At 35.7% G+C, this 21886-nt stretch overlaps 1 protein-coding gene across 1 annotated transcript in view; it reads left to right on the top strand.

Moving 5' to 3' along the window:
• The window catches only part of HIBADH (3-hydroxyisobutyrate dehydrogenase), a 105675-nt gene that overhangs the window by 74072 nt on the left and 9717 nt on the right, over nucleotides 1–21886 (top strand). The window contains exons 5-6 of the mRNA XM_079152572.1: nucleotides 19920–20053; nucleotides 21619–21695. Of these exons, the coding sequence (XP_079008698.1) occupies nucleotides 19920–20053; nucleotides 21619–21695 (211 nt within the window). The remainder of the gene's footprint in view (nucleotides 1–19919; nucleotides 20054–21618; nucleotides 21696–21886) is intronic.

The raw sequence follows: 21886 nt of genomic DNA, 5'->3' as shown, positions 1-21886 counted from the left end.
CTCATCCAGCAAAACTTTCCTTCAAGAATGATGACTAGGTTCCAGTGTGTTAAGAGGGAGTGAATACATTCTTCCCTTCTTCCTCTTCTACTGAATCTGACTAAAAAAAATCTTGGACTGAAGTAAATGGCAGCAGGTAGATTGGAGAGGGAAAACAACTTGAAGCAACACAAACCCCGGCAGTGAGTTTTCTGCCTCCCAACTCCTGCCACCACCATGTTTTGTGTCTTCCATCCTGTATTCAAAGGCAGCATGAATCCTGTCTGAACTGTGCACGGGTTACAAGCAAAAGGAGAATTCAACTCCAAGAGCAGGAAGCAGGTTACTATGATACAGAGAAGGAGGGGGAATTTTTTATTTATTTATTTTTTACTTTTCACAACTCTGTCACAGGAGCCTCCCTCCTGAAACTGCAATTCTGTGGGGCCAAAGGTGGCTGAGCAGATAACTTAAAAATCTGAGAGCAGAATCCCTCTCATGTAGCAGGGGAACTATGGTCTAAACAATGTGAAGGAATCTCTATTACTTTTTCTCTTTTATTCCCTGTTGCCTGACCATAGAGACAGAACCAGTGGCAGGAAGTAAAGAACTTTCTCGTAAAGTGGATTAGAAGGGGAAACGGCGGTGGGATCCTAGAACGTCAAAGGGTTGGGGACAGTTCACAGATAAGAAGGGACATCAAAAAATGATGTTGTGTGTGATCTTCTGAAACTCCCTCTGAGTAAAACATCATGAATGTGACCCTAAAGAGCATATTAAAGGCTTTATGAGTTTAGCTGTGGAATAGACAGTCCCCTAAATATCAAACCGGCTTTGGGCTGGTGCACATGTGGGACAGATTCAAATAGCACTGCAAAGAATTTGAAAACTGAACTGATATTTGAACTGATATTTGAGCCTATGAAAGTAGGTTGGAATGTGCAACCTGACCCTAACCTGGTTGATTGCCTGGTAAAACACACACAGAGAGACACATACAGAGATGAACTATTCTTCATAGAATTTGAACAAGACCTAGAGTTTCAGAATGTATTATATTCCAAACGTCCATGATACTATAAAAAATTACTTGGCAAAAAGAACCAAGAAAGTGTGATAAATTCTCAAGGAAAACAATTAAATTGCCAAAAACAAAATTACCTAAGATGCTTCATATCAGTCATGACTTTAAAACAGCTATTCGAACCATGTTTCAAAGAGTAAGAAGATAGAAAGTATCAGTAAAGAAAAAGAAGTTTAAAAAAAAAATAACATGAGAATTTTATAACTGAAACATACAATAATCAGAAATTTGAAGAAAATCACTGTATGTGTTCAAAAGCAGAGTAGGTATCACAAAGAGTCACTAAATCTGAAGATAGAAATTACATGACTAGAAACTATCCAATCTGAACAATGGAAAGAAAAATAAATCTTTTTTAAAAATTGAAGAGCCTCAAGATCCTGTGAGACCATATCAAAAAGTCTAATGTTTGTGCCATTGGAGTTCTAAAAGGAAATGAGTGTAGCTCAGAAAAACATCTGAAGAGAATAGTGACTGAGGGCTTCCCAAATTTGGTGAAAGACAGACTTAACAGATTCAAGAAGTTTGGTGAACCCCAAATAGAAATCTGTGCCCAAATTATCATGATCTAACTATTTAAAACCAGAGACAAAAATAATCTTGAATTGGCCAGAGAAAATAATGCATTACAGGAGAAATGATTGGAACAATCAGAAAAACCTTGGAGACCAAAAGTCAGTAAAACAAAATTTTTAAAATGCTAAAATCAGAATTTTTATGTGGCACATACTTTTAAAGAATGAAGATAAAATAGAGATATTCACAGCTAAAGGAATACTTGAAAAAAAGATTCATTGTCAACTGACCTGCTCTGCAAAAAAATGATAAAGAAATTTCTTTAGTTAAAAGGTAAATGACATCAGGGAGAACTGTGGAACTTTAGAAATGAAAAAAGAGCAGCAGAAATTGGATAAATATGATAAACTATTTCTCTCTCCTTTTAAGTTCTTCAAAATGTCTGCTGGTTATGACAAAAAGTATAACAGAATTTTCTATTTATGTAAATGTAATACAAATGACATTTATAAAGGTAGTGGTAAAGTCGCAGTAAATTTTCTACATTCTATCTGAAGTCGTAAAGTATTCTAAGTGGATAGAGTACATGTAGTTAAGTGTGCATATAGTAATCTATATCAGTCACACACATTAAAATGACAAAAACTACACAAAGATACAGTAGGAAAGTTAGAATGGAATATTAAATAAGGTAATATTCAAATATTATGATGCAAACAAAAGCAGGAAAGGAGAAGCAGAGGAACTAAAAACAGTGGACAAATAGAAAAACAAAATCATAGAACTAAATCCGAGACTATCAATAATTGTATTAAATGGAAGTGACTTAAACCTACTTAAAGTCAAAAAATTATCAGATTGGACTTTTAAAAAGAGGCCAAATATGTGCTATTTTAAGTTAATTTAAATATAAGATGTAGGTAGACTAAAAGGAAAAAGAAAAAGGCATACCTTGTGAATATTAATCAAAATGAGGAGCAGAGGATCTGAATAAATGGAGAGATAGCTTTTATCTGCTTGAAAAAGCATATAAAATAAATCTCTTTAGAGACTATATAAATTTTAATGCAAAACCATATCATTTCTTTTTTAAAAACTTAAAGTTTTCTGGAAGAATACATCAATAAAAATCACCAAAAAGTTTTTAATAAGACAATTACAATTCTGTTACATATCTGAACATAGTTTAAAGTTATAATGATTAAAACAGCATGGTGTTTGTTCAAGAATAGACAGTAGATTAGAGGACAAAAATGAGTACAAACAGAACCATATCTATATGTGGACTTATCTGAATAAGGCAGTCAGATTAGTGAGAGAAATAATGAATTATTTAATGAATTACATTAGGACAATTGATTATTCATTGTTAGGCAGATTCTTCATACTATACACAAAAATAAATTGAAGAGGGATTGAAGAACTTTAAAAATCAAAAACTTTAAAAAGACCAGAAAAAAATATGGAATATTTTCATCATCTTAGCATAAAGAAAACTTTCTGAAACAAGATACATGATCAAAAAAATAAAAGAAAAATGTTAACCAATCCAAGAATTAAACACACACACACACACACACACACATACACACATCTATGTGACAAGATGCAAAATTTAAAAACACTGACAGAAGAAAAATAAATGACAGGTTATCAAAATATTTTCAAGATATAAAAAAAAATAGGCATAACAACTACCACAAATAAACAAGAAAAGACCAAGAAATCAGGAGGGAATACAGAAATAAGATAAGCAATTTTCTGAAGAAGTATTATATTGACTTATATGAAAAGGTGCTCAGCTTTGCTAGAGGACCAAGAAAGACCATTGTGTAACAAGCACTGCTTATTTAGTCTTTCACAATCCTGTTGAGTAGGTGTTACAACATACCAGTGGGCATTTTTTCAAAAATTGCAGCTCATGAAAGTGGTGGAATGTTTTTTCCATTAAAATCCTTTCTATATTCTTTAACTTATGATGGATCGTTTTATTATAAATTTTATTTCTAGAGTACATTTGAAGGTGTTAATTTGGTACAGTTCCTTGAAATGAATGCAAGAAATGCAGTTTACTACTCTTGATTATGTGACCCCCCCTCAATAGGTTAAGCTTTCAAAACACATTCATACACATTCACACACACACACGCACACATTTACTTGAGAAGATAGACATGACTTGAAAGAATGTATTTATATTTTACTTTGGAAAATACAGCATAAATCATGTCTTTAGATTTTGACTTACTATACACCTTATATGTCTGAACTTCCTGATATTGTATTGAATTCACTTTCAATTGATGCAGGGGTTTTTGTTTGTTTGTTTTCTGAAGCCTAATAGGTAGTTTGTCAACATCCAATTCATTGTTTTATGAACTATGGTTTCCTTTATCACATTTTCCTGAGCAGTAGAATTACTGCTTGTTTTAAACACACACACACACACACACACACACACACACACACACACAAATGAGACAGTGTGGATGCAGAACGGTAAGAAACATTGAAGTTCATCTTTGCCAGATGGGAAAAAGAGTCATCTAATTTGGTTAGAGTGTCAGGCATTGGTTGTCAGGGGCCATAAAATGAGCCTATATACAAATACATTTTAAAATTTTGTAGGTAAAAGAGTTTTTTCTTTTATGCCAGCAAGATTTATTCTTTTTAATCCTAGGATCAACCTTTGACCTTTTTAATCTTTTGAAATACTGTAGTAGCTTTAAAGCTTTCTGACATTACAGTGACCAGAACTCAGAAGTATTTTCTAAATGGTACTGTACAGATTTCCATGACTCTCTTCAGTTTGTTTTCTATAACAAATCAAGAAGAAAACTTCATAAAGTGATATTCATTATTTCTTTGAATTATTATTTTCTACATCACTTCTCTATTACCTCTCTTTTTTTTCTCCAATTTTTTAACCATCAATTTATTAAATGGTTTTAATGCAAAGAGCTCATGGTCCAGGGAAAGCAAACAGGTAAGCAACTATCAAGCATTTCACTTTCACTATAGAAAGTGATGTGATCAATAAGAAGAGTGTGGATAAAGTGCACAAATGGGCTTCCTGAGTTCTTTACTGAAAATGGCACTTGAGCAGAACCATATGAATAAGTGGAGTTTTGCCAACTAAGCAGAGCCTGAAATGGATGTTGGAGTAGGGCGTGAATGTAGATGAATTATACCAGTAAGAGGAGACAACATGGGTATAGGAAGGCAAGAAAGATGAAAGTTCGTCTTTCCTAGATGGGGAAAAGAGTCATCTATTTTGGTTAGAGTGTCAGGCATTTGGTGTCAGGGGCCATGAAATGAGTCTAGAAAGCTCAACTGGGACCAGACTTTGAAAGACCTTGCATGCCGCACTAAGGAATCTCTATAGGTAAGTTAGACATACAGAAAGAGATAAGATTAATGGTCCTCATGGCATTGGGTGAGAATTGAGTTCAAATGAGTGTGTAGGCAGAGGAAGATCAGCTAAGTTATTACAGTATTTTAGGCAAGAGATGAGCCAAGCCAGGGCAATAACTATGAGAACTGGAGAAAAATAAAATGCAGTTTGGTCAAGATGGTAGAGTAAATTCACATTCGGATATACCTGCTCTGTTCTAAGCACAGAAAAATAACAATATAGTAATAGAAATGAGAAAGTCAGTAAAAGAATGCTGCAAGACAAGATACATGTCTCCATGGGCCAGAAATAGAGTAAAAATACAGTGAATTAAGTGGCACTAACACTGTCAGGCAGCTGAGCTCTGCATCCAAAACTAGGCAGTAGTGGCAGAGTTCTTTTCCCCGGTAAAACAGGAGTAAAAGTACTCCACGTGAGTAATCAGGTGCTGATCCCGTCCTCAAAGCCTGAAGCCCGAAGCTAAGATCTGCTTCATTTCTTTACTTGGGCTATAGTTTTTAGCAAGACTTGAATCTTGGACATAGGAAGGGCATGATTATAATGGTAAGACCAGGCACTGAACCAAGCTCCATGACTGGATTCGCTTTATTTCTAATAGGGCAGGAGCTCCAACCCACCAGTATGAGAACTGCTCCTAAACTGAAGGCTTGAGAGGCTCAATGAGACTACTGTAAAATCACACAGACACATATCTGTAATCCCAGCAACTGGGGAGGCTGAGGCAGGAGGATTGTAAGTTCAAGGCTAGCCTGGACATCTTAGTGAGATCCTGTTTCAAATAAGAAATAAAAAGAACTGGGGATGTATCTCAGTTATTAAGTGCTCTTGGGTTCAATTACTGTTACTAAATCAATCAATCTATCATATAGAGGGGAAAAATGAATGAAAATGGCCAGGGTGGGGGCAAGGGATAGGAATTAAATAAAATGAACCTGAAAGAATTCTAAACCCATAAAAAAGAAGAAAGTCAGTCAACAGAATAACCTTACTTTACTAATTCCTAAATCATGTATTTCAGTAAAAAGAAAAGTGATTCTAAGGAGCAAAGCAGAATATAAGAAGTAACAATGATGCAAAATGATTTTTTAAATTATAAACTTTAAGTATTGACTCTTTTAAAAAACTCTTTCAAAAATTAGTGCTTTTTGTTTTTCATTTCACCATCATTGTCTTTAACTGCAGACACTTAATGTAAACCTCCAGCACCTTAGTTTAACAATCCAAAGCAGATTTCGATTGGTTTTGCTGGATTGTCTTGGCCCCAAGTAGATTAGTCACTGTTGCCATGAATGTGGGGAACTCCTATTGTCCACATTATAGTTCTTTGGCAGAGGGGCAGGATTTGTTATCAAAACAGGATGGGAAACCTTACTGTTCTAAAGCAAAACATAGATGTAAGTTTATATCACCATTAATATCCTGTAGAACTAGCAATCTAAGGAACTAACCTTGGGAAAGGCTGCCATAGAACTTCTAGTATACATGGGTGGTGGTATTGTCTAAATTGAGAGTGCACATGCAGAAAAAGAAACCAATTTGAGAAGTGTTTGAAGGAGAGAATTGAAAGACAAAAGTTGTTAGAGTATATTGAATTCATTGTGCTTCTGAGGGCTAGCAATAAGGAATGGCCAGTAGATAGTTGAAATTTTGACTCTAGACTTGGAACTAACAGATTGACTATTGTCTTTGTTCTCAGTATATTGAACAAGTTGTAGCTGTTGGCTGTGCATATAGTCAGGAGATAATTTGTATTAAGGGGAGAGGAGGGAGAAGGCCATCATCCATGACAGGTTAATACATATAGCTTATTCATTACTTTAAAAAAAATAAAGCAAGAAATGTACCTTCCTGCTATGATTAATTCTCATGAAGTCAGATAAAGAGTTCTCCCTACTTATCAACATTTAGTAAATAGTTGCTTTTATCATATGGTTCACAGCATGCTATAAAAGTTTTATTTCAAGGTTTTAGTACTTGAGGTTGACTAAAAATATAATTTTTAAATTACTTCCCATGGGAGTGTTCTTTACTCAGTAAGGAAACAACCAAGTGGAATGCAGAGTGTAAACAGTAATGTCCTTTCTCATGCAAATCTGGTTAGCTACTTTTTCTTCAAGTTATGTCATGCATCATTGTAAATGGCTGCAAAGGTACACTGTGACTGAGGGCCTAACAAGAATAGCAGGGTGTACCACATACAACTTGTATGTGGAAGCTGCCACCTCCAACTAGACTTTCCCCCAAACTTTGGAGTTCAGATTCTCAAGGGATTTCCAATTGAATTTCAGAGATGGTAGTTCATGATTAGCCTAGTGCATCTTAGTAGTTCTGCATACTCTTAATCTTTAATTTTAATTTTTTGCTATTAACAGTTCACTGCTATTACAGTTAGGTTAACATCTTGCCTTGTGCTTATTCCTTTTTTTTTTTTTTTTTTTTTTTTTTTGGTACTAGGGATTCAACCCAGAGGTGCTTAACCACTGATCCACTTCCCTAACCCTTTTTTAAATTTTTTATTTTGAGACATGGTCTCACTGAGTTGCTGATGCTGACTTTTAACTTGTGATCCTTTTGCTGCAACCTCCTGAGCTGCTGGAATTACTGGCATTCCCCACTGCACCTAGCTTGCTTATTTCTTCATAATTACTGCTTTTTCCTCCTTATTTCCACCCTCTTGTCTACCAGCCATCACTTCCTTATCTCTGCCCTCAAAGTTATAACACCTCGTGTGAACAATCAATTCTCTATAGAATGGAAGGCTGATGATTATTGTTTGTTCTTCTTCTCACCAGACTGAAGAGGGTGGATCCAGAGGGTTGTGGAATATGACAGTAACTGGATTACTCAAAACTTGCCTATTAGTCTTATTTTACTTTGTGATTGATAATGCTGAATGAAAGAAAGGTATATGAAATTTTTAGAACAATATCCAACTTCAAATGCAGAATTATTGCAAATTATGCAGCTCCTAAGAAAGTAAGGTGAGAAGGACATTAAGATTGCAGGCTATTTAATGAAAGATTCTTTGACTTTTAAAAATAATTTTTAAAACTGAAAGATGTGTTGGTTACAAGATGGAATTTTGTTTTTGTGGTGTAGGCAAGTGCTCAGCCACTGAACTACATCCCTGTTCACAGGATGGTGTTTTTAAACTCATAGTTTCCAAAGGCATTAAGTCAATTCTTCTTGGGCTTCAGCGATTTGGCCTTCAGGAGCCTTGTGTTTCTTTGCAACCTGACATTGGGCACCATCTTGATCTGGGCAAATGTCAGGGAATTGCTTGCTTGCTTGTTTATTTATTTATTTATTTATGTTTTTATGTATGTAGTGCCAGGGATTGAACCTTGGCTTTGTGTGAGGGAATTACTTTTAAAAGTGATCTTCAAAATGAAAGCATACTATTCCATTCATTGATTAACCCAACACTAAAACCCTACTCTGTGTTTCTGCTGAGCTTCTGTATTGCGCTGGTCCTTCTCGAGCTAGCCTAGCACCACATGGAACATTCTGTTGCTCTTTCAGCATAAGCAGGGCTATTGTGATATTTATCTGAATTCAAACAAGGCTAATTAAAAGAGCTGCTGACAGTTGTTGTGATCTGACTTTGACTGCAGCTTGATGGTCATTATGGGTAAATAATGAACCAGGTCTGCAAATGTAGCAGCTGCCAACTTGGGATAGAAGAACGGCTATTGCTTCCAATTTAAGGATCTATCGACCGCTTCTCTTCTCCCTGCAGATCTTCTGCAGAAAACAAATGTTTTCTGCTGCTGTGTATTGTGGTTTCAGCTGTTTCAGATATAGCCTATAATTTCCTTCTTTAATATTTAACTTAGGACATTATTAGCTTACAGAGTTAACTTTTCTATTTTGAAAAAGTTCAGCTTTGTCCTTATGTATGCTATAACTAGCTAACCAACTGTAGTTATTTTTATGCATTTAATTTGTGTATTATGCAGAAAATAGGTTTAGAACAGCAAGGTGTAGCTTGTAAAAATATTTCAAAATCTACCTAGGTAGCTTTTTTTTTTTTTTTTAAAAAAAGAGATAGATACATGTTCTTTACTTTTGTTTTCTTAAAGATAAGACATTTCCTGCCAAACCTTGGTTTTGGGTTTTGTTCATCTCATCAATGGTTTATGAAATATTTTGATACAAATCCCTATTTATCAATTCAGAGGAACTGCAGTGACTTTCATTAAAATGCAATACTGAATATATTGTCACTCCATCACGAGCTTTCCCTTGTCCTATTAGTACGTAGGAACAGGTGCATTAAAGGTAAGAGAGACAGCAAATTGCATTCATAGATTAAATATACTTCCCCGAAGATTTCCCATACTTACAGGATACAGTTTCTGGATTTAAAAGTCACAGTCTAGAATTTGATACAAACCAGTACCTAACACATCTCTAGCATTTATTCAATTGCTATGGAAAAGACTTATCTGCATTATGTAAAGTCTGAGAATGCAGTGATGCTTTGTGCATAATGCAGAGGAGTTTCAAGATCTTGCTGGGAGGAAATGATCCCAAACATGCCCCTCAAAGACAAGTCTTACTTTGAAAAATAATGATGAAAAATTGCTTATTTCTCCATGTATTTGTGTCTATGTTTATTTCAGGAAAAGCTAACCAAACTTCGTTTATCTGACTCAAGGAAGGGTGCTCTGAGTGTTTTTGCTTTTCTGTTTCCAGCTTGGATAATGCCAGAAGTAGTGTTAACAAGGGGTTATGTTATGCTGGCTTATGTTAAACCAGATCACCCCTAACATGTGCAGAGCCATTCATCTGTGTCACCAAAACCCAAGAGAACATCTGACATGGACTCTGAAACAGAAACAGTGATCACTTACAAATCAAACATGGCACGCTCTAAACTGATTGTGCACGGCAATCTTTTCTAGAAAGGACAACTAATTGAACATGATAAAGTGTAAAGTTAATTAACACCCTTAAATTTGTTGATTACTTTCACGGGATTATATTGTTCGTTGAGTAGCAGCTTTCTGTCCCAGCTGTCGCCTTTTTCAGCGAATGTCGCTGGTAAACAATAGAGACACCATAACAAGTCGTAAATGGTCCCTGTGACAGCAGCCCCTTGTGAGGCTGCATCTGTAGAAAATGATTAGAACAATTGCATTTTAAAGACGGCTCACATTGCAGCCCAAGTCCCATTGGTCCTCTTCTTGATCTCTTTTGATGGCAGATTGGTTAAAACATTTAAGTTCTTTGAGTAAATTAAGTGATTTACTACATTTTGCTATATTTGAGTGTGAGTGCTTTGGTGGCAGGGTTTTTACAGTAGTAAAGACAAATGTAATGCTTTAGCTTTCCATCTCTTTCCTCTCTGGATTCGAAGGCTCCTTTCCAATAGTCATAGAATCAAAAATGATCTCATTTGTGATTTGTAAGTGGTTATTCTGGGTTATCAGCACTTGCATAATGGTTTATCTGTTGTAATCCTTTGGTTCAGCTTTTCAACAAGGCTAACTTCAAATTTCAGTTATTTGCTACTGTTAGGTCAAAGTGCTATTAGTCGTATCACTCAGAACTGCTACTCAACGAACATGTTTAAGCCTAACGTGCTGTTATTTTTTATAACACTTGTATAATAACTGTATAAAATACCTTTCCAATGTAGTCTTTCATTTGAACTTAAAGTAAGTGGCAACTTTTTGGGGGGGTACCAGAGAATGAACTTAGGGGCACTCAACCACTTAGCCACATCCCCAACCCTATTTTGTATTTTATTTAGAGACAGGGTCTCACTGAATTTCTTAGCGCCTCACCATTGCTGAGGCTGGCTTTGAACTCTAGATCCTCCTGCCTCAACCTCCTGAGTGCTGGGATCACAGGTGTGCGCCACGTTGCCCAGAACAACTGTTTTTATCACCATTTTCACATGGTGAACTCAAGACTGAGAGGTGTTATGATTTGTTCAGTGGTGTGACCTTGAACCATGATTTCATCCCAGGTCTCTTAATTCAAATTGCATCTTTTTCATTTTTTAACTCTAGATAGTAATGTTCCCATACATGTGCACTTATGTTCATGCTTGTTTATGCAGCAGTAAGCGAAAATGCCAGTACCACTCCAAAACTGGACTTTTAAAAAATATCTAATTGACAAATAAAAAGGTACATATTTACCATGTACAGCATGTTGTTTTGGAATAAAAATAACCTTGTGGATGGCTAGATGAACCTAATTAACATGTGCTTTACCTCACACACTTAAGAGTACCAATATCTGGGCTGGGGTTGCGGTTCAGTAGTAGAGTGCTTGCCTAGCATGTGTGAGGCACTGGGTTTGATCCTCAACACCACATCGAAAAATAAATATATAAAATAAAGTTATTATGTCTAAATACAATTAAAAATTTTTTTTAAATAAAAGAATACCAGGCTGGGGAAATAGTTTAGCTGATAGAGTGCTTGCCTCGCAAGCCCAAGGCCCTGAGTACTGCAAAAATAAATAAATAAATGAAAAAAAATAAAAGAATACCAATATCTACTCTAAACAGTTTTCAAGAATATAATTCATTGTTATTGAATAGTTGAGCTATTTTGAGCTGGGTACAGTGGCCAGGCCTATAAACCCAGTGACACAAGAAGCTGAGACAGGAGGATCTCAGGAGGATCTTGAGTTCAAAGCCAGCCTCAGCAAAAAGCGGAAGCACTAAGCAACTCTCTTGAGACCCTGTCTCTAAATTTAAAAAGTGGGGGCTGGGAATGTGACTTACAGGTTAAGTGCCCTGGGTTCAATGCCTGGTATCGAAGAAAAAAAAAGTTGAGCTATTTTGATAAACTGGGAAATATTCGTCTTAGTATTCTAGGTCATTTTATTAATCACTGATTTCTGCTTTGCCTACTTTCTAAGAAGAAATCAAACATTTATCAGACACATTCTTTATGTTGATTAGTAAGATTCTAACCATTCCTGTGTATAAGGATCTTAACAAAACACACCAGAAAAATCGTGGATTAGAGTAGTATAAATGCTTTATTAGAGATATCACTTAGAACATTATAAGAATAGAAGAAGGGGGTCATGGCTATGAAATGCTTTTCAGAGTTGACGTGAATATGGTCTTTAAAGATAAGCAGTGGTTTGCCAAGAAAAGAAGGAAGGAAAGGGAATTTCATATGAGGAAATAGCCTAGGAAAGGCATGGATCATTGTACATTCAAGCCACTGCAAATACTTTTTAGCAAGGCACTTTTTCTTGAGGTAGTTGATTTGAAAAAAATAAATAAATAAAATAATTACGGTTCATTAGCAAGAAAAACAAAGATTAAAAATCAGAACCAATTTAAAGGAGAGAGAAAAGGAAGTTCATTGCTTCTTACAACTAAAGACAAAAGAGAAGGTTGAGTGAGTTGCATAGTTCTTCTTTCGCTGAAACATAAAAGTGCAAGTACTTAAGAATAACTTTTTCTTAATGGGAAAAAATAGGTGGAGCTCTGAGACTGTAGAAGAAATGTTGAGGAACAGTGAATAAGGCTTTTAACTGCTGTTTATATTCATGTTAATACATAAGCTGTAATTATGTGTAGTCATTATATTGTACAATATTGTAAAAGTTCTCTTGAACTTATTCTTTATTCCTGAGTTTCTTTTCTCTACTTGTTTTGTTCTGATAAGCAAACTCACATCTCTTGTGAAGGGAGGTGGGGCATTGTGTGCATTTAGATAACAGGTAGAACTCAGTGTCCATATGTAACATATACTGAATTTCTGGCTCAGTTCATGTTAGTCTAAACCGCTCTGAGCCACATTTGCTAATGGAGTCAGAATACCTATAATCTTATAAAAGTTTCCACAAGCCTGCCCAGTTGTCAGCAAGACCATTGCTCTCTGAGAACAATTTCTTGTTTCCTTTGTCACCCTTTCTCTTTCTGAGAATTCATTATTCTTTCAATGACAGAGGTTGAAAAATGGAAGAAAAGAAGAAATCAGAATTTGGTGGTGATTGCCCTCATTCATCTGACACTTGGAATGATACTACCTTTGGTATTATTTCTGGGTGTACATCTCTTTTCCTAATTATATTTTAGACCTGAGTATACATCTCTTTTCCCTAATTACATTTCAGTGTTCCATATCTACCATGGCTTTACATTTTGGGCTTTCTGGAATAGTCATATTTCAAATATTCTCCTTACCACAAAATAACCAATTGATTATTGATTATTGATTATTAAGTCTTGATTTTTGAACAAGAAAAATTGCTTACTTGTTGAATCTTTCCACTTAGCACAAAGACCTACCAAATTGTTAAAGGTACTGAATAGATGCTTGTTATTGAAATTTTTCATCTGTGAACCTGTGTTTGACTGTATTTATACCTCTCCTGAGGCATGCATCTCTTTTTTATTATTCAAATTTCCTTATCCTTCCCCATTCGATGATCCTCTCTCACCACCACTTCCACCACCACACACACTAGATTTCAGTCTTCTTGAGGGCAAGGACTATGTCTTCTTCATTCCCAGGGTTGGAAACCACTGGGGTATGAATCTTAGTTGATCAAATTTTATGTGTCAACTAAGAGACTTTGATTATATTTTAAAACACTTCTCCATTGTAATGCTGGTTGAAATTAAAACATACTGCCAAGAGAAGTTATAGAAGTCTTATCATCTTAAAAGCAAGGTAGTCAGCTACCCATTTTAAATGATGTGTACATTCATCTTTTTTTAATTTGTCCTAATTCGTTATACATGACAGCAGAATGCATTTTGACTCATTGTACACAAATGGAGCACAACTTTTCATTTCTCTGGTTGTACACCATGCAGAGTCACACCATTTGTGCAATCATACATGTATATAGGGTAATGATGTCCCTCTCATTCCACCATCTTTCCCACCCCCATACCCTCTCCCCTTCCCTTCCTCTTTTTTATTTGTCTGTACAAATGAGTTCAGTTTTTCTGATTCTGGGGTCATGGAATGGAATCACTAGAAACATCATGACCAGAAAGTGTTAGATAAAGCCCTATAGGCAATCACAATATTTAGACTTGGTAGATTTAATTAATGTAGTTAGAAAATTAATTTTTTTGTACTGGGAATTGAACCCAGAGATACTTTGCCATTGAGCTACATACCCAGCACTTTTTAATTTTTATTTTGAGACAGGGTATCACTCAGTTGCAAAGGGCCTCACAAAAGTGCTAAGGCTGGCCTCAAACTTGGCAATTCTCCTGCCTCAGCTTCCTGAGTCACAGGGATTGCAGGCATGCATCACTGTACCCAGCTTCTTTTTTCTAATTGGAAACAATTTATATATTATTTGTACAAAGTTTTTTGTGTTAATATGATAAATGTTTAAATGTGGATGTATGTGAATTTGAAAAATCCAAATTATCATAGAATAGCAAAAGCTTCAAAGTAACTCAGTGATTATTTTGTCTGATTCACTTCATAATTGAAAAATACTTAGGGCAAGCAGTATTTAGTGACTTGCTAGAATGACAAAAACACTTTATGATCCTGGATAGATTTAACAGATCTCCTGACATCTGTTAGCTCTCAGTAATGACTGTAATTGTTCATTTCCTCACTCTTCCTTCCTGTTTACTGCCTTGGTCCCTTTCATGCTGCTATAACAGAATACCTGAGACTGGATAATTTATGAAAAACAAATTTATTTTTTACAGTTCTGGGAGTAGGGAAGTTCAAGATCAAGGGGCTAGCATCTGGTGAGGGCCTTGCAGTATCATTATGTAACAGAAGGGCAAAGATAGGACAAGAGAGTGTGTATGAATGTGAGAGTGTGCTGGAGAGGTCCAAACTTGTCCATTTTTAAGAAGCCAATTCCCATTCAGCACTGTTTCCAACATGTGCCTTTTGGGGGGACACACTCAAACCATAGTATTTCCTTCTCTTTGAAGCAATAGTCAATTAACTGAGCATCTCCTATGTTCCAGACTGTGGCTATGGAGTCAGGGAGCCAGCTGTCACTGCCCTGATGGAGCAAATATTCATATCGAGAAGACAAACTGAAATAGAGGTCTTAAAATAACAGGTGGTAGTATGTACTGTGAATGAAATTAAGGCAGGTAAAGGAGATCAAGAGTTATAAGGTACTCTTTTGGATTGTTAGAACAAGCAATCAGGGAAAGCCTCTCTGAATAAGTGATTTTGAGCAGAGATGTGAATGAAATGAAGGATATAAGTCATGAATAACTGGATGAAGAACATTCCAGGTAAAAGGAACAGCAAATGCAAGGCTGTGGTATGGGAACATGCTTGACCTGTTTCAGGAACTGGTAGGAAGCCAAAGTAGCTGGAAGGCAGCAAGTGATGAAAAAAGAATGGTATGAAATAAGATAGGAGAAGTAGCCAAGGGCCACGTTGAAGGGCCCCTTGGGGCTTTGTGGAACTTTGGATTTATATTGGAAGTGATGGGAAGCCTTTGGAAGGTTGAGAGTAGACAGGAAACACAAACTAGGTTTATATTTTAGGAGGATTATTCTGGCTGCTATATGGAGAACAGACTGTGGAGGCAAGAGCAGAAAGGAGATCAAATAGGAGGTTATTGTAGTAGTCCACCCGAGAGGTGGTAGTTGTTCAACTAGGGTGGAAGTGATGGACACGAAGAGAAGTGGGCAGATCACAGGTTTATATCTTCTTAGGAGCAGAGAGAAAGGTCATTCAACCTTGACCCTTGTTATGATTTGGATGTGAGTTGTCCCCCAAAAGCTCACATGTGAGACAATACAGGAAGGTTCAGAGGAGAAATGACTGGGTTTTAAGAGTCTTAACCTTATCAGTGAATTAATCCCAGATGGGATTAATTGAAGTGGTAGGGTGTGACTGGAAGAAATTGTAATTGGGGCATGGTTTGGAGGTATATATTTTGTATCTGGAGAGTGGAGGTCTCACCCCCTCCCCGCTTCCTCCCTTCCTCCTTCCTGATGATGTGAGTTGTTTCCCTCTGCCACATTCTACCGTCATGATGTTCAGCCCCACCTCAAATCCCGAGGAATGGACCTGACGTTTTATGGATTAGACCTCTGAAACTGTGAGACCTCAAAAAAACCTTTCCTCCTCTATAATTGTGCTGGTCAGATTATTTAATCACAGTAGCGAAAAGCTGACTAAAACAACCCTGTAACTAATCACAGGACCTGATACTTACTAGTTACTCAGTTCATTGTGTTGAATGGATGAAGCAAATGCAGATTCCTCATCCCTTTTTCATACTGTGTTGCCATTGAGAGATTTTGCAAGAGCTATTCATAATGTTGCAGTGTTACTATGGACTGCTCTATAATACTTTTTAACTTGAGCTGGCCTGCTTCTCTTGTTTATGGATGTGGGGTAAATCAGCTAATATTTAGCAAACAAGACTAAAATTATCCCAGAGAAGACCATGGCTTAGATAATCAAATAGGAATTAAACACCCACTTTATAGGCCCACATTATAATATAGTAAGCCCTTATATTTAAATGGCACTTTTATTTTACTACATATGTTTACATACTCATACTCCATGAAGAAGTTATTAATGCTTTTCCAATTTTATACTCTGAGACTAAAAAATTAAGTAATCTTGTTTATTATCACACATCCATCAAATGATACATCCCCAAACCCAGATATTATATCTCCATATCCTTTACTCTTTTTCTACTGTGCTTATTCTTCTGTTTTCTAGTTATCTATTAAATATACTATGTACTGTGATTGATAATGGGGATGTTGACATGAACAGGACCCCAATGGTGACCTCATAGGAGGACTCAGATGAGAATATGAAAGATTTTAATAAAGTGTGATAAATGCCATAGTAAAATTTAGCACAGAGTATATTTTGGTTTTGTGTATACAGCTATTAAAATATATAAGTAAAATACAGGTTGAGTATCCCAGAAGTGTTTTAGATTTTGGATTTTTTTCAGATTTTGTAATATATTGCATGTCTTGGGTTGGGGCCCAATCTAAACAAGGAATTCATTTCTGTTTCATATATCCCTTATAGACATAGCCTGAAGGTAATTTTACACAGTATTTTTAGTGCATCTGCATTTCGACTGCAGTCTGTCACATATGGTCAGGTATGGAGTTTTCTACTTGAGGTGTCATGTTGGTGCTCAAAAAGTTTTAAATTTTGGACCATTCCAGAGTTTACATTTTTGGATTAGGTATCCTTGACCTGTAAATACTTCTCTCAGTATTCTAGCAGCTGAGTGTGCAATCCATGTCTTCCTATTTTGGAAAACAGACTTGAATTAAAATGGTATAACCATTTAAAATAAAATACATTTATTGTTTACTACTGATAGACATAAAAATCCATGTCTTCTGAAATTCATAAAATGTCTACATCTTTTTTGAGTTCCAGCTTCCTAGATATTCTTTCCTTAGTCCAAAACAGTTAGGCTTCTTTTAGGATAACTTAGATCCTTGTTTTGCCTTTGCAATGGGACTAGGCTTGATAGTATTGTATGGATAAAATTATATGTTTGGAAATATAAGATTTGGTCCTAAGAAATGCCCAAACTTTAAAATTACCCAGTTTAGTCAGACCCTTGCATTAGGATATAGGTTATGATAAAATCAGAAATAATTACAACACCTTTTTGAGAGGAAAAAAGTGGAACTACTGGAGACTTGAGAATTAAAAGATAAATTATTCTTTCTTTTGTGGTCTGCTCTTGTTTAAATAACTTATTTCTTCTTTTTGAAATATGTGTTTGAACAAGTGAGAAAGTGCACCTGTCAAAAGATTAACCAGCTGAGAACCATTGTCAGCATTAATTTTCCTTTAATAAATGACTCTCTGAAGCTATTTAGCAGTCTGTAATCTAGATACAAAGCTGTTGACCTATGATGGATAGTGCTGGATTTGTTTGTAAGCTTTGACTTAAATTGTCTACTTAATTTCTCTAGGTCAGATCAACAGGATTAGGAGAAAGAGTGGTTATGTGGTTTGAATAAAAATGGCTAAATAAATTGAGCAAAATAGTTGTAAAACATTAATGGTTCACCATCTTGGTGAAGGACGTTAGAAACAAGCAAAATGACAGCCACTTAAACATCAGCATTATCAAATATTCAAATGATGTGGATCAGCTTATTGAAAACATTTTTATAATTGGATTTTTGTACTTAATCCATTCCAAAGTGTATTTGAAGATATCGTGAAATAATGTAATTTAACTATATGTGCACGTGTTACCGGTTCTGTAACATGGGCACTCTCTCCTCCAAGGTTGATTAACTAACAATGCTACCTTCTTTTGCTTTTAATAGTTGGTTAAAAATAGTGTGAACTGCAAAAGAGAAAGCTACTTAAGTTGACAATAGCAAAATATTCACATTTAAATTAAATAAGGAACTCTGGGCCTTTTTGGAACTCTGGGCTTTTTTTTTTTTTTTTTTTTTTTAATGTGTAAAAGCTTTATTTTATTGAATAAATTAAATTGGAAAGCAGGCCTTTACTTATAAATATTTATTCTAATGGCTAGGTTTAATACTTAATACCATACAGTTTCTTTATTCCTAGCTATGTGTCAAATAAGTTATAAAGCCAATAATTATGATATTTTCCATTTACCTTTTACCATTTACTTTAGTTTTTCCATTTACCTCCCCCCTACACCCCCCAGTATTAAGAGATTGAATGCAGGGGCACTTCTACCACTGAGCTACATCCCTAGCCCTTTTTAAATTTTATTTTTGTGATAGGAGCTTGCTAAGTTCTTGAGGCTGGCCTTGAATTTGCTTCAGCCTCCCTAGTTGCTGGGATTATAGGTGTGTGGCACTGTGCCTATTAAATTACATTCCTATATTTGAACAAAATCTAACCTGAAAATTATGAATTAAGATTTCTCTCAATATTAAAACAGTAATAATACTCTTGCTTTTACTTTATTGTTAATAAAATGAGTGAGGCTTTCTGTGCCCTTTTTAGACAAGCCTATGCCAAGTTTCCTGTGCCAAGTTAGAAGTTTCTCCAGTTATTTTAGTCAATGAATATGCATTAAGCCTTTGTTAAAAGCAACTAAGAAGTAGCTAAACTAAAGTTAAAGTTAATTTTTCTGCTCATGTTACTAGGAATGAATAACAGCAGGAAGGGCTGGGTGTGGTGGTGCATGCCTGTAATCCCAGTGGCTCTGGAGGCTGAGATAGGAGAATTGCGAGTTCAAAGCCAACCTCAGCAATTTAGTAAGACCCTGTCCTTAAATAAAATACAAAAATGGGTTGGGGATGTGGTTCAGTGGTTGAGTGCCCCAGGTTTCCATCCCTGGTACCAAAAATAAAATAAAATAAAATAAAATAAAATAAAATAAAAGCGAAAGGGAAAGAAAAATAGAAATAATACTGGAAAGTACACACAGGAATAATCAGTCTAAGTAAACAAGCTTTCTTTCTCTTTAAAAAAAAAAAAAAAGAATCTTACCACTAGAAATGCCTTCTTCTTTATGGGTCAAAGAGCAAGTGCACTTTTTGTAGATCTCATCTGTGGATAGTATTTGGAGAGTAAATCCAAACTAGGATAAGATCCTTCTGGCTGCCTGGCTGCTGCTATGCTGGTCAGGGCCCAGGCAAATATGTTTTGTATACATTCTATCATGGAATAGATTTCTTAGGAGAATAATAGATGAATTAGGATAAAATTCATCTTTCAAAATCCCATGTGTATTGTGCCAAAATATTTAAGATGAATCAAGAATGAGAATACGACTAAATCTGTATGTTCCTTTTGGTTTTCGATTAACCTGCATGATACTTGATTACTGAAATATTCCTATGGAGATATAGAGTATCTCAGACATGCCTGGCATATATACAATTTGGAGGCCAGATATTTTCATTTGGTTTTGGGATTTCCTTTCCTTTTACTATTTGAACATTTAAAGAAATATATCCTTTTGCTTCTATTTCTTTGCCCCCAAATGATTCAGGTGTGGGAGCTGCTCGGTCTGGGAACCTCACATTTATGGTAGGAGGAGTCGAAGAAGAATTTGCTGCTGCCCAAGAGTTGCTGGGTTGCATGGGCTCCAATGTGGTGTATTGTGGAGCTGTTGGAACTGGGCAGGTAACATTGTCACATTAATGACCTTGACGTAATGATGCAAAATTGGCTGTTGTTTTCTCTTTCCTGATCACATTCTTATTTCTCTTCATTCTGTTTAATCTGTTTAATTCTTTGCTCAGATTTTCTTAAATTAATTTGGAATAGAGTTTCCCATCATTCTTGGTGGGTGTAAGCAGATGCCAACCAATTTACTTTTTAAAAGAAAATATCAAAAGTTCCATCATTGTGATCTTGGCATGTCTTCCCTGAACTCATCCATAAAACTGCTTTTGTTTAGGTGTTTGTGTTGTCTGAATGACTATTGTCCTTCATCTAATTTTGTAATTATTTGCTATAGCTCCATTAATACTACAGTTGGGTAGAAGTAACCTATGCCCTTTAATCTTTTTCTTAAAAAAACAAATAATTTTCATTTAGAAATATGAGGTAATTGACAGCACTGAACTATGAATTCAAACAAGTTGTACCCTTCCCACTCCTAACATGCACACAGTCCTTCGGTTCTTCCTTTTTAATGCTTTGATCTTAGTCACCAGTACTGTTTCTCTTACTCAAGACTTCTGTATTATCTTAGATACATTTATTGTTTCTGTACTCTTCTTTGTCATTCTCTAAGCTCCGTGGAGTTTTGCTTCTGTGACTGATTGCTGACCATCTTGTCCATTCCACATGTGACCTGGTCCAATCTTTCTTTCATTATCTCATACCTAGTTTACTGCTCAGAGGGCCTAATAGGTCTCTAGATGCCAAATGTATCACTCTGTGCAACACAATAATCAAAACCAAGACTAACAAGGTGCTTGTATCATGATGTGTACTTCTCTGTTCTGAAACTTTATGAATAGATTCCTATTTCCTAACATCAAATCTTAGCTCTGGACCCTAGCTTTCATAACTCCTATCCAACTCTTGGCAGGTTTAACAATCAAATTTCTTACCATTCCCTAAAATATATACATGTGAGTAATTTTCTTACTGATCCAGAAACATCTAATGCTCTAATACATTTAATCCCTTTTATTTATATATTTACCTTTTATCCTAATCTCTTCCCTTTTCTTGCTTGTCTATTTATATCCCCCTTTGGGCTTCTGAGAGATGATTTCCACCTCTTATGTGCTCTTGCCTTGGGTGATCTTATTTCTCTGAACTTCTACTATCTCTGCCTTGTAACCTCTACCATATACTTTGCCATTTCATTGTTTTTGTTTGTTCATTTGTTGCCTTTCATGTAGCATATTAGTCCCATTCCCAGTTAGGTCTAAGTTTCATCCGTTATAGAGCAGTCATGCCCACATGGATGGATATTCCCTATAGTGCTGAGCCCATAGTAAGTCCTGGGTCACTACTGTGGGTTTATGACCTAGTGGAAGAGATCCCCACATCTGACGTGGGGTAGGCTTTGGGCTACGGAGGCATGCTGCACCTCATTATCTTCCCCATTCAAGAGAATCAACAGTTGAAAGCTACTTCTTCTAGAAAGAAACCTATGAACTTAGGCAAAGAAAAACGTCCTGTGAGTTTTAACTTGAAAATAGAGATATTTCACATGTACTCTTTTTCAGGCTGCAAAGATCTGCAACAACATGCTGTTAGCTATTAGTATGATTGGAACCGCTGAAGCTATGAATCTTGGAATCAGGTTTGTTGAGTAGTACATTTTCATATACTAACAGTTTTTATTGGCTTTCCTATTTGATTTTCCAGTATTAAAAAAAAATGATGTTTGTGAGAGATAAATGAGTTGATCCAGGGACGTTTTGAAAGTACTTCATTATTGAACTTTAATAGACTTTGCTTATTGGACAAGCAATAGGACCCTGGAGAGCATGA

The sequence above is a fragment of the Sciurus vulgaris genome (assembly GCF_902686455.1).
Source record: "Sciurus vulgaris genome assembly, chromosome: 8".
In the NCBI taxonomy this organism is placed as follows: Eukaryota; Metazoa; Chordata; class Mammalia; order Rodentia; family Sciuridae; genus Sciurus; species Sciurus vulgaris.
Note: the sequence above shows the minus strand (reverse complement) of the source record. Positions and strands in the feature narration are given on the sequence as shown.